The sequence below is a fragment of the Nicotiana tomentosiformis genome, chromosome 8, assembly GCF_000390325.3.
Source record: "Nicotiana tomentosiformis chromosome 8, ASM39032v3, whole genome shotgun sequence".
NCBI lineage: Eukaryota > Viridiplantae > Streptophyta > Magnoliopsida > Solanales > Solanaceae > Nicotiana > Nicotiana tomentosiformis.
In genome coordinates this window covers 39,577,376-39,595,411 of record NC_090819.1, presented here as the reverse complement: position 1 = coordinate 39,595,411, position 18,036 = coordinate 39,577,376, and the positions used below count along the sequence as shown (strand labels likewise).

The 18,036-nt window shown below is 37.8% G+C and overlaps 1 protein-coding gene across 2 annotated transcripts; it reads right to left on the bottom strand.

Moving 5' to 3' along the window:
* Positions 1–4,621: 4,621 nt before the first annotated feature.
* LOC104098381 (protein EMSY-LIKE 3-like) lies at positions 4,622–17,467 on the bottom strand. Of its 2 annotated transcripts, XM_009605099.4 has the most exons (10): positions 17,163–17,467; positions 14,088–14,302; positions 13,887–13,996; positions 13,518–13,770; positions 13,225–13,428; positions 13,073–13,141; positions 10,023–10,265; positions 9,871–9,939; positions 9,718–9,781; positions 4,622–5,018 (listed from the first exon to the last, which is right to left on the bottom strand). In XM_009605099.4, exons 1-10 carry the CDS (start codon positions 17,188–17,190, stop codon positions 4,975–4,977), a joined length of 1,299 nt encoding a protein of 432 aa, XP_009603394.1. In that variant the 5' UTR covers positions 17,191–17,467; the 3' UTR covers positions 4,622–4,974. The 2 variants fall into 2 exon arrangements, with proteins under 2 accessions (XP_009603394.1, XP_070038356.1); XM_070182255.1 differs by lacking the exon at positions 13,073–13,141.
* Between the last annotated feature and the right edge of the window lie 569 nt (positions 17,468–18,036).

The following is an 18,036-nucleotide window of genomic DNA, read 5'->3' as shown; positions in this document are numbered from 1 at the left end:
AACTGAGTTGTGATCCATGTTAGAAACCCAGGAGAAGATGCACGGGGCTCCCATTGATGACAAGATGCGAGAAGCGAGGCTTAGATGGTTAGGACATGTTCAAAGGAGAAACCCAGATGCTCCGGTACGTAGGTGTGAGCGGCTGGTTGTGCAGGGCACGAGAAGAGGTAGAGGGCGGCCTAAGAAATATTGGGGAGAGGTGATCAGGCAGGATATGGCGAAGCTCCAGATTTTCGAGGACATAACACTTGGTAGGAAGATGTGGAGGTCGAGTATTAGGGTTGTAGGTTAGGAGGTAGTTGAGTCTTGCCTTACTTCGTACCATTGTGGGACTAGCCAGGTATGGTTTTTGTCTAAGATAGCTAGTGGCAATGTTGTGTCTTACTATTTCGCTTCTCAGTATAGGACCTATTTATTAGCTATCGCCTTTGCTTTGCATCTTTCTTCTTGATTTCATGGTATTCTTAATTTTCCTATGATTGTTGTGGTGATACTAATATTGTCTCCTTTTATCTTTTTGTCTTTTTATTTTCTTGAGCCGAGGGTCTTTCGAAAACAGCCTCTCTACTCCTTCGGGGTAGGGGTAAGGTCTGCGTACACACTACCCTCCCCAGACCCCATTAGTGGGATTTTACTAGGTTGTTGTTGTATCCATGTTAGAAACCATGTTTAGGCTATATGCTTATTCTGTTGGGGCCCACTGAGATCATTTCTGTTGTTGAGATATTTGCTTAAATTGGAGTTACATACTCATTCATATTCATTCATTTGCATATCATATCTTAGTCTCTGTTATCATTTGTTATCACAACATGTTTTCATTGTTTGGGCTGATTGGCATGAGATTTGTGAGCCCGAGAGACTGGAGAAATTGATGATTGAGTTGGGCCTGAGGTCCGGATTGTGAGTTATATTGATGGGATCAGGCTGCACGCCACAGCAGATATTATATATATGTGTGGATCGGGTTGCACGCCGCAACAAGCCTTATGGCTAAATGTGGATCGGGTTACGCGCCACAACAGGCCTTAGGGCTATATGTGGATCGGGATGCACGCTGCAGCAGGTTATATTAGCGCTTGGGCAGGATACGCCCCTCCGGAGTCTGCACACCCACAGTGAGCGCAGGTTCTATTGATTCATGATGGGATCGGGTTGTGCACCGCAGCAGGTACCGTACAGTGTTGAGTGACCGAGTGTGTTGAGTGATTGAGCGTGATGAGTGGGAGTGTGAAACAGTGAGATGGAGTACTTTGAGAGTGTGGGTACATGAGTTCATCACTGTGGTGCATTGCATTGACATGTATACTTGGCACACATGCATAGAGATGCATTCCCTCATGTTACACGATTTTGTGACATTTATGACATTCACATGCACATTGACATGTAGTCATAGAGATGTACTTTCCTCATTCCATCTGATAATGACACTTCTTAACTGTTGTTGAAAGTTTTTGGAAAAAAACACAGTTTTCAAACTTACACATATCTTTGGTGTTTTTGGTGAAAGGTTTGAGATTTACTGTTATACTTGAAAAGCATGCCTATTTATCTGTAACTGTGAACGAGCTGAGCTAATTTTTGTACCATCTTTATTATATTGTTATGAACTATTGCTGGTTATTAGAGTTGGACCCTGACCCTTGTCCCAGCTCGTCACTACTTTCAACATAAGGTTATGTTTGTTACTTATTGAGTACATGGGATCGTGTAGATATTGGATGCTGATATAGCTGTGTGCGATGGGAGATGGATCTGAAGATGTACCTGTGTTCCAGTCATAGTTGCCTCTTGATCTTGGTAGCTTTAATATTTCAGATCTGTTCATATATATTTCAAACAGATGGTGTATTTTATTTCAAACCAGCTTTGTAAACTCTATATCTTAGAAGCTCATGATTTATACTACCAGTCCTTGGGAAATTCTTGTATAAAATTGGTGTATTATCAATTCTTTTCTTAATAAATTTTATTAAATTGAATATTTGTTAATTGCCTTACCTGATGGGTTGGGTTAGGTTCCATCACGACTAATTGGATTTTGGGCCGTGGCAAAGTGGTATCAGAGCTCTAGGTTCATAGGTTCTAAAAGTCATGAGCAAGTGTCTAGTAGGGTCTTGCGGATCGGTATGATGACGTCCATACATATCTTCGAGAGGCTACAGGGCATTTAGGATAAATTTCCCATCTTTCTTTCCTTATCTTGCTGTATTAATTCAGCTTGAAGTGTAACTCTTTGAATTCCTTCCACGCATTCATGTGCGTATGTGAGCGCTCGATATCAGCTGTACTGTACATCGACGACTTGTGATTCCATGGATAAGGTGCGAGATGTGATTTTGGCGTGATGATGATAGGCCAGTCTGGAGGACTTGAGGCCGGGTTTTGACTGTAGCTTGAGCACGGGGATTTCGGTTGTGTGAGCACGTGCTTTTGGACTTATATGTCTGGTAGCGTCCCTATGAGTGGAATTTATGACTTGATGAGTGGTTGGATGGCTGTATGATGAGTATGATGTGACCGCGGGATGTGTTCAGATGGTTCGAATATGATGAAAAAAGTTTGCTTGAGATGTAAAAAGGACTATTGGGTGCTAGATTGTTGTCTTGATGTGACGCATAGTCTCGAGTTGAGTGTGTTGAAACCTTTTTTTTTTTGTTTAATTGTAGAACGAAATAGATTTTCATGTCTTGTGGTGAGTTCAAACTTAGGAAGATTGGGTGATTGCATAGTAGTTGTGGCTGTGAAAGGGTATAAAGAGATGTCAGTTTGAGGCTAAGCATGTGGGTTATAACCTGCGAGGTAATCTACGGATGTGTGATTTTATGATTTTGTGTGGAGGCTTTCTTTCCTACTAGTGGGTTATATTTGTGCGATTTGAGTTTGAATCGGTTGTAATAGTTGACTTGACCGTCATGAGGATGGATGTGAGATTTGTAGATGATTTGAAGTATTAGATGGTTTGTGTTACATGAGCTTATGAAGGATTTAGTTGAATCTCCCTGCGGTATTATGGTAGTAATAAAGTATGGGTATTGCGATTATAAAGTGTTTGATCTATGGCTTTGAACTAAGTGGGGGAGTCTGCTATCGGCGATTTGATTGCATTGTTACGTGTTGCATTGGTTTGGGTCTAAGGCATCTTGTGGATCGGTTATGACTTGCAAGTGCCCAGTTCGTGCTCCTCCAGCTCCCTCTTATTTCAATTAAAATTTCTTTCGTGAATTTGACATAACTCAACATCTTTAGAGGCATGAGGCATCTACAAAAGGAATATGAATGCAATTTGGTTCTCAATCAAATAGAATAATGGATCAATACCAATGCGAAGTGGGTTCGGTTGCTACTTATTGCTAAAAGTAGTTGATAAGCATTAAGTATTGAAAATTATTTTCTAGTGATAGAGCTGATTTATTAAATAAACAGTTACTTGTTTGGATAAGAGTGTTGAAACTGATAATAAGCAGTGAAAGTATTTGGGGGGAAAAGCTGATAAGCATTTTTTTCTATTAAAATAACTTAAATGCTCTTAAAGTTGTTTATTACAGGATTTCAATTCTCGAATGATTCAAGAACAAAAATAATTTATGTCTCAATTTAATATTTATGCAAAATTTATTAGATAACATTATTTTTAATAAAATTATATGGTGATAAGCTAAAATACAATCATAAGCTAAAATAAAACAATTAATAATTTGTACAAAATTCATTACATTATAAGGAATAGAATAAAGAATAATCGTTTGGTTCATATTTAAATACAAAGAACAAGAGAAATTTCGAATCTGGGCAATGAATGTTGAACAACATTAACGTTTTCCCCTTTATAACACAACGCTTATTTATTTCTTTTTCAAGAGATTGAGAAATAATTAGGAATATACCCAGATCTCTAATTATACAACAAGATGCAAAAAGGACTTAGCAAATAATTTAAGAAAGTAAAAGAAATTTTTTACCCTAAATGGTGCCAATTGCCAATCTCATTGTTCTTAGACAGTAGTGGAGGTTAAGAAGTGAGAAAAAATGGTGAGTGAATTGAGTCATGAAGAACGGTAGATTTTAGGTTTTTGTTTTAGAGAAGGTATTTTAAAGATTATAATAAAATAATAGGGTAAAAGAGTAAAATTATTGATTAAACCAAAAGTGCTTATAAGTCAAAAAAATCATAAGCTGGGGGTGACCAACTTATAAGCCAAGTGCTTATAAGCTCTTTTTGGTGTTTACCGAACGCGTAGATAAGTTAAAAAAATACTTGTAAGCTAGTTTGATCAATTTATAAGCTTAGCGAAACACCCTACAAATAACTGAGACTTCTAAGGAACCACATTTAACTTGGGCCGGAAGTGGAAAGAAGTCGGCCAAGTCTTATTTACTGCATTCACCTAAAGTTGTTTCTCTATTTAGAAATGGCTTTCAGGTAATTCCATTTGTTTAAGTAGTGACTCCTTAATAACCATCACGTTTCATTTCAATGAGATGTCTACATTTTAGCGACAGACAAGTAATGATAAGCAATCTCAAGCTATATTCTTCAAGCAGTATTGATGCTAAAACACACCTGGCTATATGAGCCACTTCACTGCCAAAACTACGAACGAAATAGGAATAACAATTGCACAAGAAAAAATGGGATGTCATAATCCAAGTGCTAGCTGCCAAAATTTTTTTACACCATCACATGTAAAATTGCTACGATGATTAATTTTACAAGAGCGCTAACCTGTAACCACGGGAAATAAATCAGTCCTGACTACAAATTGGTGTCTATTCAAAGAACTAGACTACAATAAATTAATGTTAGCCAGGCGTTTCTTGAAGCTGGCATTATACAACAGACCTAAAATCATTCTGCGCACCGACATTGGAAACAATGTTTTACACATCTTGCCTTCCTCTATGTGTATGTTATTTTTAGGTGGATCGATACCCAGCTGTTCTGTACTACTCACCGCCATGATATTCCTGTCACTCCCGATCCATTGCTTGTCCATGCATGAAGTGGCGTTCATCTGCAACAGTATAAAGACATACTGAATAACAGGAAAGAAAGAATTTGAACGAATAGAAAGCTGATGAAGGGCCTTGGAAGTTTATAACAGTGCATCCACAAACAGCTCGAACAATAACAGATACTATGACATAAAAGCAGTACAATTGTTTTAATTTATCCTATTAATATTTATTATTGACATTATTGTTATTACCATCATTATTAGTCGTTTCTCATCTAGCCAAATACATGGGACGTTTCAGTTTGTTTTTGTAGGTCTGCAAAAACACAACACTGGAGATTACATGCTTCACTGCCGCTGACAAGAATACTGATGGTGGAATACATTCTAGGCTTAATACATATGCAGCCCCTTAAACTTGTCCGGATTTTTCATTTAGACACTTATACTATGCCTTGTTCCAATCGAGCACCTGAACTCCTTCATCAGTGTGTCTATCAGACACAACATGCTGACATGGCATGGTGTTTGCTTCACACCAAAAAGCTGAGCGCGTGAATGGATGGAAATTTCAACCTCTCACCTCCCAAGCTCCAGCTCCATCTTGAGGTCAAGAAATATCATCCTTGCCTTCGACTTCAAATGGGGTTTGGATTTTTGTTCTTGCCATAGTCCACCAGAGATAACATCCACCATCACCATTTTTATTAATCATCTCCAACTTCACAGCTGAGAGGGGAGAAAGTTTGACGATCGGCGTGCCGCTGGCTCTAAAGCAGCTTGACAAAATGCCAGTCCGAAGATAGTAGAGAAACACATTAACATAGATAGAAGAAAATATAATTGTCTTGGTATATATTTTGATATTTACTAGAAAATTTCTAAAAAGCATTGCTTGGACTTTCCCCGGAACAAACCCAGGAGCCAACACCATCACCGGTAAACAACTGACCACCAGAGAGTATCCCATAGTTCCATCCATATATTCCGCAACACATTACAAACAGAAAAAACCTTAAGAAAAAATCAACAGACATGACATGAATATGAGCAAGAAGATGGAGAGGTCACCGGATGAATATTTTCCGGCCGAACTCCGGTGAAGTTCTTCACTGTACTTGAAACTGATGAGTGCAGGTTTTGTGGGGGGAGAAACGCAATGGAGCAGAGAATAGAAAATGAGAGAGAAATTAATAAGGTCTTGTTCTGAATAGAAATTATACGAGTCGGCCCCGATTAAGACTATGGGAAACTACCGAATATGTTCTTCTAACTTAGATAATGAGGGAGAGAAATTAGTGGTCAATGGCTGAAGGGAGGGGAGGAAGGGGTTCAACTGAAACGGATTTTTTTTCTTCTGATGTGTCTAAATTTCATTGGTTACATTTTTAAAGTTAACGCGTGAATCTCACACATTTAAGTGTTTGGACTGACAGTAAAAAATGTGTTCAATAGACACTTTCAATACACTTAAAGTGCTCAATAGGTAACACCTTTAGTTAAGGTGTCTAAATGGAAAACTCTTGCAAGTTTAAGGGGCCATCTATGTATTCAGCCTACATTCTACATGGTACACATTCCCACGCCCACCCCACCCCCCAAAAAAAAAACGTTTTTACTTTCACTTCCACAAATCACCTTTTTCACGTGGACGAAATGTTCACTCATCAAAATCATTATCATATGTAAATCCAGTAAACCTGGAGAACATTCTAATTTTACCATACCAAAGGGTGTGGTCTAGTGGTCAACGAAGTTGATGCAAACTTTGGAGATTCCGTTTCAAATTCCAGCAGAAACAAAAAACACTAAGGTGATTTCTTATTTTTTTTATTGTTTTTTTTAGAAAGGTATCGGTGATTTGTTCCATTCTGCATAAACCTTGGTGAATGGAGTTATTCAGTACTTATACTGGTGGGAGGTAACAGGCACACCGATGAAATAGTCAAGGTGTGTCATTATCACCACAAGAAAAAAACAAAATCAACAATAGTTTATTTTACCTTTTACATGGCATTTACTTCTTGATCTATCCCTTTTCTATTTATTTATTTATTCTTTTTGTATGGGGTGGTCTGGGGGTCTATCGTTAAAAGCCTCCCTACCCTCAAGGTAGGGGTAAAGTATGCGTACACACTACACTCCCCACACCCCATGTGTGGGATTATACTGGGTTTGTTGTTTTTGTGTGGGGTGGCCTGAGACTAAGATGAATTTAAATGGGCAACATGGTAAGTGAGTTCATATAACTATCCCCAACTTGTTTGGAATTGAGGCATAGTTATTTTCCTGTGTGGTGGCTGGGTTTTGTGCATTTAGGGTCAGAGGTCCACTACAACCAAGTGGTATTCATGGGCTATGTGACACCAGTGTTATGAAAAGCGCGAAGCGAAGCGTAGCAGTCATAGTCGCTTCTGGTGGGTGAAGCGTAACAAGTGTTTGGAAGAGACCGCTTCTGCCAAAAAGCGCTAGCGAAGCGTGAAGCGACTGAAGTGCTCGCTTCTGTCTTTTAAGTGACACTGCCAACGGTACTTAAATGAAAAAATAAAAAAGCTCAGTCTTTCTTTACAAAATCAACAAGCAGCGACTACGATTTCGATTTTCAGCACTCTTCTTCTTTAAGTTCAAGCCCGGTTATGTTTTCTTCTTCTCGTTTCAGTGCTTAAAATAACAGCGAAATGCTGCCAAATTTTTTTTTTCCTTCAGTTTTTCTTCTTTTTTTCATTCTCTTCTTCTTCTTTTTATTTTCGTTTCGGTCCTTGAAATGCTACCATTTTTTTTTCTTCCAATCTTCATCTTTTGTTCTTACTGCCATTTTTTTTTGTGCAGATTCTTAAGTTGTTCTTTTAACGGCACCAAAAGCCATCTTTTGTGCTTTAATTGATGCTACTCTTTAGTTTTACATTGAAGTATTGAATATTTGCTTACAGTTACATATGTTGTCTATGCAGTATTTATTTTAGTTTTATTTTTAATCCAGCTTCACTTAAAAAAAGTGAGCGCTTCGCTTTTCGCTTCACGCTTTAAGCAAAACAGGACTTGTCGCTTTACCTTGCTTCACGCTCTTCACAACACTGTGTGACACCGACAATAGGTATGTGATCAAAGAAGCGAAAGCATTGAATTGCTATGTTAGCATAGGTAGTGGCAGAATGTTGGCTTCGGTAGTACTTCCTGGCAGTACTTTCACTGTATGAGATAGAGAACATACTGATGTACTTTCGTTTTTATTCTTATTTCTGGGTATAAATTATGCACAGGCAAGGCACTTTAGGACATCCATATGGGATTCTGACACAAAAAGTTCTATTTGTTGTCTTCATTTTTTTTATTGGAAACAGAAAAAGTAGGAATCAAATTAACTCAGAATAAGAAGTCACACTAGGTCAGAGAGTGTTCACTTGTTTCCAGTCCTCATTTTCACAGAAACCCCCAAAAACTTTCCCACATATTTTTCCATTGAAAAACATGGTTTTATCTGTGAACCATTTAAAAAGAAAGCCTGAAATAATTGGGGCAAGCTCCATATGGACTCTATTCATCTGTTCCTTCAAACCACCAGTTGCTCCATTACTCCTAGCCTCTCCTTGCCTCATCACAACCTTCGGTGTGAAAGCAATTTGACCCCCTAACCTGGGTATTAAACTGCACGCCAACCTCCATCAGTTTCACAAGAATTTAAGTTTCCTCATTAAATCCAGAACTCTTCTTTCCATCATTACTCTTTCTGGACTTCCCGCTAATGCTCCAATTAATGCTCATAGACCTTCAAATTGTCACCATTAATAAAGACTATTATTTCTATTTAGCCATTTGAGTAGAGTGGTCCAGTCAGTCTATTAAATCAGGATCCTCACTTTTTCTAATGCAAATTAGAAACATCATAGATGCCAAAACATCCATGACTTCTTTCATTCTAGCAATTATTTGTTTATTTCTTTTTCACAAGAGCTTTAAAATTACTAATGAATTTTAGATGAATTGGAACACTTTCATACTTTTTTTTTTTTTTCCTGAAGGGGAGCCTGGGCGTAACTGGTAAAGTTGCTGCCATGTGACCAAGAGGTCACGGGTTCGAGCCGTGGAAACCGCCTCTTGCAGAAATGCAGGGTAAGACTGCGTACAATAGACCTTTGTGGTCCGGCCCTTTCCCGGACCCCGCGCATAGCGGGAGCTTAGTGCACCGGGCTGCCCTTTTTCATACTTTTTATTATTTTGTAGAAATCGAAGACGTCCAGGCCAGCTTGTGCGCGCCCCAACTAATCCACTGAGTACCTGTTACCTCCCACCAACACAAGCACCAAGTATTTCAGGCGACCAAGGCTTAGAGAACAACAACAACAAACCCAGCGAAATCCCACAGGTGAGGACACAAGCACCAAGTAACTCAGGCAACCAAGGCTTAGAGAACAACAACAACAACAACAACAAAAAACCCAGCGAAATCCCACAAGTGAAGTCTGGGAAGGGTAGTGTGTACACAGGCCTTACTCCTTCCTTATGAGGGTAGAGAGGTTGTTTCCAGTAGACCTTCGGCCGACCAAGGCTTAGAGAGACGATAAAAAATCACCTAGTATTTTTTACAATGGCATACTTAATTATTCGTTGTTTTTATTTATTACTTGTACAATACAAAGGTTCAAAGTGTAAGGACTTCAGACTTAGGAAAGGTCATAGGGATTCCCCAAATCCAAATTATTTTACGACAATGTCTAAAATGAAAAAGAAATGAAAAACCATTTCCACAAAGTCATACCACTTTCACCATCAGATAACTCTCCAAGCCTTGAAATGGCATCTAGAAGTGCTTGTTCATGCTCCTGCACATTTAAAAAGCACTCGGTATCCTTGTGCAATTAATACGTGGGTATTAAGAATTAACGCGATTAGAAAGTTGAGTGTCACAAACCTTCAGCACTTTCTTTGCCTTCTCAAACTCAAGAGGATCTGGATGGCCGGCGCCAAAAATCCTCTCCACCTGACCACATTCACTAGTCAATGAATCAAATGCACAAAGTGAAAGATCTACATGTGAGGCCTGTTAACAAATGCAGCACTTACCTCTTTGATGAGTGTATCAGTATGAAGTAACTGAATATCATCAGATCCTTTCTTTCCTATGCCATTCTGTGATATTGGAAAATCTTTTCTGGATTGAGCTTTAGTCAACCCCCTACCTCTCCCTGCACCTGGAGCACTATCATGTCCAGCAGGTCTACTCATGACATGACCTGATCCACCATAATTTCCATGATGAGAAATTCCAGGTTCTTCGCCCTCCCACTGAATATCCTCAGGAGAAATCTGTCACAGTAGGGATATACAAGTCTAAACTTTGAAGAAGCTCTTCAAAAAAACTGAAGGAAATGTTGGAAGACAGAAACTGACTACCATATGCCAGAGCTTGTTTCTTTTTTCGTTTTGATAAACTTTACCACAAGCAAGTTAAGAAAAATTAATGACAGATGAATGAGGAGCTATATTAACAGGAAACCGCAAGTTTGTTCACATTTTTGGAATATCAGGCATGTATCAGACATGCATTTTGACGCCTCTCCAAAATACTGCAGATCATATCATGCAATACCAGTCTAAGAAAAGAGGCTGAGAAAGTTTTTGCAACCAAAATCTCCACACATTGTATGTCACACACATTAACTTTTATAACCAAGATAATATGTCATTCATTTGGAATAGCAATCAACAGAGCAAGTTAGTATGTCAATATCAGAACCAGAAGTTTTCTTGTGTGATTAATGCAAGTCCAATAATCATATATTGGATATATAACTAATGCCTAAAAATTCACTGCAAGTAGTCCAGTTAAAATTTCCAATTTATTTCAGTAGACATCCAGGTCACTAAAATCAATTGCCACAAAGTGACCTGTATTCCAACAACCATAGCTCAAAGTAGTCATGTCTACATTCTTCATATAACATTCAACTGCTGGTGAAATAAAACCCTGTACAACTTAGAAAAAAGGTAACAGTGAAAATTTGAAAAATGGTACACTCTGAAACAGCTAAAAAACTGCTCTCCACCTCAGAAGAGATGAAAACAGGTAAGTGGATGTGTTTGTATAACTGACCTAAGATAATATACGCTTTTTGTAATTAAGTAAAACCCCATTCTAACCTAGATATAGAAGATCCACAGAATAAGATAATATATTATTTTCCAGAGACAAACTTCCCAAAACCTAGATGCAAGACAACTCTAGTTCACTAAAAGACTGACAAAGTTACTCACATATGTATGCTCCTTGAAAGAAAACATAAGCTACCTCAATAAACTCAGACCAAAAAAAAAAATCCCACCCGACTGACATGGCATCTCACCCGTGCACCAGCAATGCTCCAGACAAATGCTTAACCAGGACGAGAAAGTAAGCCTATCATATAACATGATACACCTAAAACAGCTTTTGTTTTTTGATAAAAAGAAATCCATGAGGGTTAATGGTGCACAAATCAAAACTGGAGCCCCCCCCCCCCCCCACACACACACACCCTTCTCCACTTAAATACCAGGCTTTTGTCTCCGGCATGGTTCGAACCCGTGACATGCGCCTACTCCACACATCACTTGCTGCGCCGCTCTTACCACTAGAACAAAGCCCGGGGGCAACATTTAAAACAGAATTACAAAAGCTAAAATATCAATCATTAGGATGATACAGTCAAAGGAGGTGAAAACAAACTCAGCAATATATGGATGACGAAAAGGAAATTTCACGATATCACTACTTAGCAATATGATAAATAACGAACTTGAACAACCAAACAATATGGACATCATCCATCCCGAAGTGAACTACACTACATTGAGAATGTCAGAACTCATAGATAAACAATGGAGCTGTCTTGGTTTCACTAGTTTACTTAGATATACTAGAGCATTGCGCTGACACTTATACAGGGTTCTGCCAACGCATATTCCAGAAAATGGAAGTGTGAAGCAGCCTCCCAAACTTCGTTAGATTTGGAAACACACATGCAACGAATATGGTTTTTACCATGAATTAGGCAGCAAGGGAAAAACCCAGTTACCTATAAAATTTACGGGTAATAGGTAGAAAAAGTAGAACATCTATATTTGCTCATCAAAATATGTGGTAGTTATGTCTTATCAAGGGGAAATCAAGTCAAGTAAAGTTCACATGCGTTTTTTGCCCTTCCCAGCTCTTTTTGAAGGAAGTGGTCTGATTTCATAATTAAGAATAGTTTTGAACTTTCATTCTGAATCTCTCTTACTATTTCCTATCACTTTCTTGTAAGTGCAAACTTGCCATGAAAAGTTTAAGACATGCTTGACCAAAATACAAGCCAATGGAATATATAGCATACACTATTTCCAAGTGTGAGGATGTTGAAATGGATGTGCGGACATACCAGAAAAGACAAGATTAGGAATGAACTTATTAGGGACAAGGTGAGAGTGGCCTCTGTGGAGGACAAGTTGCGGGAATCGAGGTTGTGATGGTTCAGGCATGTAAATAGGAGAGACATAAATGCTCCGGTCAGGATGTGTGAGAGGTTGACCATGGCAGGCTTGAGAAAGGGCGGGGTAGGCCAAAGAAGTATTGGGGAGAGGTGATTAGGTGATTAGGCAGGACATGTCATTGCTTCACCTCTTCGAGGACATGACTCACGATAGGAAGGTGTAGAGGTCGAAGATTAAGGTGGTAGGTTGACAGGTAGTTGTGAGTTTCTCCTAGGCTTACCAGTAGTACTAGTACTATTCTTGTAGTCTCTTATTCCTGGTTCGTTATTACTTGTTATATCATTCGCTCCCATTACCATATTACATTACTACTGCTTTTGCTTGTTGCTTTATTTTTACTGTTCCTTAAGCCGAGGGTCTATCAGGATCAGCCTCTCTGCCTTTATAGGGTAAGGGGTAAGGCTGCGTACACACTACCCTTTGCAGACCCCATGTATGGGATTAAGCTGGGTTTGTTGTTGTTGTTGTACACTATTTCCAAGTGTATAATAGCAATGTTTCATGGCAGCAGCAACCACATAAACCAATACGAAAGGATTTACCAACAGGACAACCCAAAAAGTCATTTAACTGTTTTATTCCATGAGAATATAGCATCTAACTACCTCAGCAAGGTTGACCCATTCCCATGTCTCATTTGCAGTACCCATGTCATAAACAAGAGCATGTCTACCCTGAAAAATTGCATGAAGATTCCAGCGTTCAACCGTGGGGAGAAAAAAGAGTAAATATTCCAATTAAAAAGGATCAGGCATACCTCAGCTGGATTATAATCAGTTATGACTGCTTCATAAAAATTATTGTCATCAGGCCATCTAGTCCTCACTTTCCTTCCAACCAATGGATCAGATGATGCTGCCTCAGCAGGTTCAGAAAACCGATTACCGAGTTGGGCTCTTCCTGAAGGACCAGGAGTAGGGTACTGCATTTTCATTGAAGACGCACCAGGCATCATCTGGCCCTATGAAGATATACATAGCAGGAAAATATCAGAACTATAGACTGATTTGTACCGCAAGCTTTCACGTTTTTTAGCAACATCTGACTTACAGATTTATGTTTTTTCCCCTTCGGCCCCGCAATAGGTCCTCTCTTGGCAGCGGATGAAAATGGCTGGTTTGCAGCAGTCACCGCAGGTAGAAGAAAAGTAGGAGATGGCCCAGCAAAGGATTGAGAAGGTAAAGACGGGGCAATCTTCTGTTTCTTCCGTGAAGCTGAAATGGAGGGGCTGGGTATTGGATCATGAACAGATTGACCACCACCAAGCATACCAGATTGATGCCCACCAGATTGCCTCCACTCCCTAAAAGCAATAGAGTAACAATTAGCCCCCAAAACTTTGACAAACTCCAAACTACAGAAAGACTCACCAAAAAAATTCAAGCGGGAGAAAGTGAGCCTGCTAGCTAGAGAGCTAACCTAATTCTTCTGATGACATCATCATTATTAACTCTAGCAAGAAGTTCTCTATGTTCTTCATTGGACAACCGTAACTCTTTTCTTAACTCGGTTATCAAACTTTCTTTCTCCTGAAGAAAATATATTAATCAAGTAGTCATTTAAACCTGATCAAACAAATACAAATATTAGATTAACGAGTACAGTAATAACAGAATATACCCATGTAATGGCATCAGCTTGAGCTTTAAAGGCTCTCAGAACCGAACTGTATGCTTCTTGCTCAAGTTGATGAATTTGGGCCTCCATATCTGTTTCTCCGTAAATTCTCGGATAGGGAACAGAACCAATGACAGCAGATCTTCCATTTCCAGTAATTCGACCACCACCTCTGGGAATCCTATTTTGATGTGATGGAGGAAGATCATCATCAGTTCCTGCATTAATATCGACAGTTTGTGAGATCTAGAACGTCAGCAACCCTATGCATTGTAAGAAATTAAAAACACAAAACAAATTATAAAACTTATCTATATTAGCACCATACTATCTATCTATACTATATTAAAAGCACGAACACCCTTAGCAAAATGTGGTTCATCTCTTTTACCCTTTTAAATAGAATTCACATTGGAATACATAGTCATTTGATTATTTTCCTAATAATTAGAAATAATCACTTAATTAATTCCTTACTATTTATGGGTAGTCATTAAATTATTCCCCTAATATTTAGAAATTTAATTTTTCAATTCCTTTCCATTCTAGAATTTCAAGCACTTTTATTTCATACTAGGAAAGTATGTTCATTTTCAACTCCAATTATTATTTAGGAGTATTAAATCTTTCCTAAACATAGAAGGTAAGTTTCTTTTAACCACAAAGTTATATTTTTTAGTCAAATTAAAAAAGAACCTAATTGCCAATGAGCATACAAATAAAGAAGAAAATAATATACACACGTACAACTACACAAACACGAAGGGTACGTAAGTAGAAATTAATATAAATTCTTTCACCAAAAAAATAATTTAAATTCATCCCAACTACATACCAACATTTTAGATATATATTAGATTTCTAACGATAAATTTAAGTATAATCATATATTATGTTTATAACTTTATGAAGCATATTAGGTAGTTTAAATGAATATAGGTTATTTTACTATGTTAAAATCAACTAATTATTTCAAAATCATAGATGCACAAGCTTCCCAATCAATTTTCAAAGTTGTATTGTATTTGTTGCACATAATTCTCACCTGAACAACCATACGTGACACTATTAAGAGAAAGATTAATGTCAGATAACAAAAGTTAGATCATGATAAAACAACCAAAATGACATAAAGGAACATACACCAAATATTCATAAAGAAGTATTAGGTGAGATATGATCATATAAAGTGTTTGTACCTCATAAAATCAAAATTGATGTAATTACATAATCTAACTAACAAATTTAATTGGCCAACTTCGCAATAGACGGTGTAAATCAGTTGGATTTCAACTCCTGTTTCATAAGCAATTCTCTTTCCTGCGTACTTTCCTCCAACAAAATCAAGGGCAATGGATACGAAAGTACTGTTGTAAAGTTTCGTCGTTTATCTCATTGTCCATAAATGCAGATAACTGTTGCGTGTAGTCAAAAAGAAAAAAAGATCAAACTAGAGGTGTGGTTAACTAATACTATCCATGACTATTAACTAAAAGAAATAAGAGTGATTATTAGCATTTGTAATGTTTTATCATCATAAGACTGATCAGATCTGTCTATAAAGGATGCATGAGAACCTAGGTCTATTCCTCACAAAAATTCAAATAATGACGCATCTGAGGACTTTTGTGCGGCAAAGTTTCTTCTTTTATAGAGTTAGATAAATGGGGTTGACATTTATCATTTTCAGGAACAAAGATTTTTTCCGTTGATTTTTATTTAATAAATGGACATATAGGATCAGTACTCATCGTTTTCATGAACTTATACTTTTAATTTTTTTTAACTCAAACATAATTTATATATTTATGAAATTCTCTGAGAAAAATTATGCTCATCGAGATAGGAACACGTGCAATGCACGTATCCTAAGACTAGTTAATAAAGACACCTAAACCTTATGACAACACCTAGCATTATCCAACTGTCACCTCCTCCGACAGGGACTAATGACGGGCATGGATTCCAACAACTACATAAAACAGAAGGATCCTCACCCTACTGCTCTTGATATACAAAACAAGGATCACATTCTGCCAATATACATTGAAACTAAGACTAAGCTGCATTGAGAGTACCAACAATAACATCCATAAAACAATCTTAAGCTAGTTAGGCAGGCTATATGATTTCCATTTCGCTCTATTTATAACCGTTTCAATAATAAATAATCTGGGGTTATCTAACACTAGAGGTTCTTTACATTTTCTATTGACATACAAATCTCTAAAAGGATGAAAACCTAATATAAGCATACCAACATGTCTAAGCTTAAAGCCAAACTAGTCGGTATCGCCTACATGGATCTTTTGCTTCCATAAAGTTTATTATTTTTTTATTGCCAAGTTTCCATTCATTTCTGAGAGATTCTATGTCTTTTGAAGCAACTTCCTCCCATGTGATTTTAAGTTTGTTTTAACCCTTCATTCACGCCTGCCTACAAACTGATGTACTTGGAGATTAATGTAAGATGTGACTAAACCACCTCAAGCAAATTTCTCTGACCTTATACCACTTCTAAAAATTCGAAACTAAAATTTCAACTTTTACTATATGTCAGATCACGACTCTTCAAGTTCAGTACACATCCATAATATAAATTCAGCTAACAAATATGGTTCACAATTTTTTATAACATAACAAGATAAATGTTTTAATTCTTTTTAAATGATATATATTAAGTAATGTGTTTTAACTTTGAGCCCATTATTTCATTAAACACATTAATTCTAGCAAGAAAGCAATTTAAACTTCTCAAAAGACAATAACCAAGGAAGGGGACACATACAGGAAAGCAAATAACACCAACCAAAAAGCATTAGTTAAACTGACGAACACATCTCAAAGAAAAAGAATTCCTTAAAATAAGCCGGATACAGATTTTAATACAATTGCTCAAAATTTCCAAGTCCCAAAAACCTAGTCACAGTAATACGAGACAAAAACAATCGGAAAATTTCATCTAAATAACAATGTACGTGCTAATTCCACTAACCCCAACCCCAAACCACACTATAAAACCCTATTTGAATGAAAACAAAAATAAAGATCAATTTTTTTGTCAATGTAAAAACTCACCACTGCTATCATACAGCTCGTAGTCCATAGCCAGCTCGTAAACAGGAACTTCGAGCACCGAATAGAATAGAGCGTCGCCGAAAATATGTCAAATCAAATTGAACTAGAACCCGACGGGAAAAAAAAAAGAACCAGAGGCGACGCCGTTTGGGAGTCCAAAATTAAGTGTTAGGGTTTTACAAGTAAGCAAATCAATCAATTGGGCGTGATTTGGGAAGGGAGAGTATGAGTTCGGGAACGCGGACGTGAAATAAATTTTTCTATTGAGCTTAATGTTAGGATTTGAATTCCGTCTCCTTTGATCTTTTTCGCTGTTTTCTTTTTTTCCCGTTTGATCATTTGTTTGTCGAATCGAATTTACCACGTGAGGAAAAGCACGTGTGGCTTGGGAGCTGATTAATGAGTGTAACTAGTAGCAATGTTTGACCCAAGCTATTAAGAGAACGATATGGATGGTTGTAGGGGCGACTCTGATGCTAAGGCCAGTGAGACTGTTTGGCCAAGCTTCTCCAGAGGTCAAAAGTATTTTTTTTTCGAATTTTTTTTTTCTAACTTAGGTGTTTGGCCAAGCTTTTTCTGAAAAAAAAAGTACTTTTGGGAAAAAACAGAAGCAGCTTCTGAGAAGCAGAAAAAAGTAGTTTCTTCTCATTGTTCGTACGCTATGTTGAGTACTCGTTGCTAGTTGTGATTCGGCGATTCGTGATGATGTTGCACCTATGTTATGGGATGTTTCTCTACTCTGTTGAGGGCTGACTACTATCATCTCTTTGTGGAGAGTTTCCATCTATAGCCGCCCCAGTGTTGGTGTTACCCACGGGTTCGAGGCCTTGCACAGTTATTGTGATACTTCACGTGTTGGTTTTGGCGCGGTGTT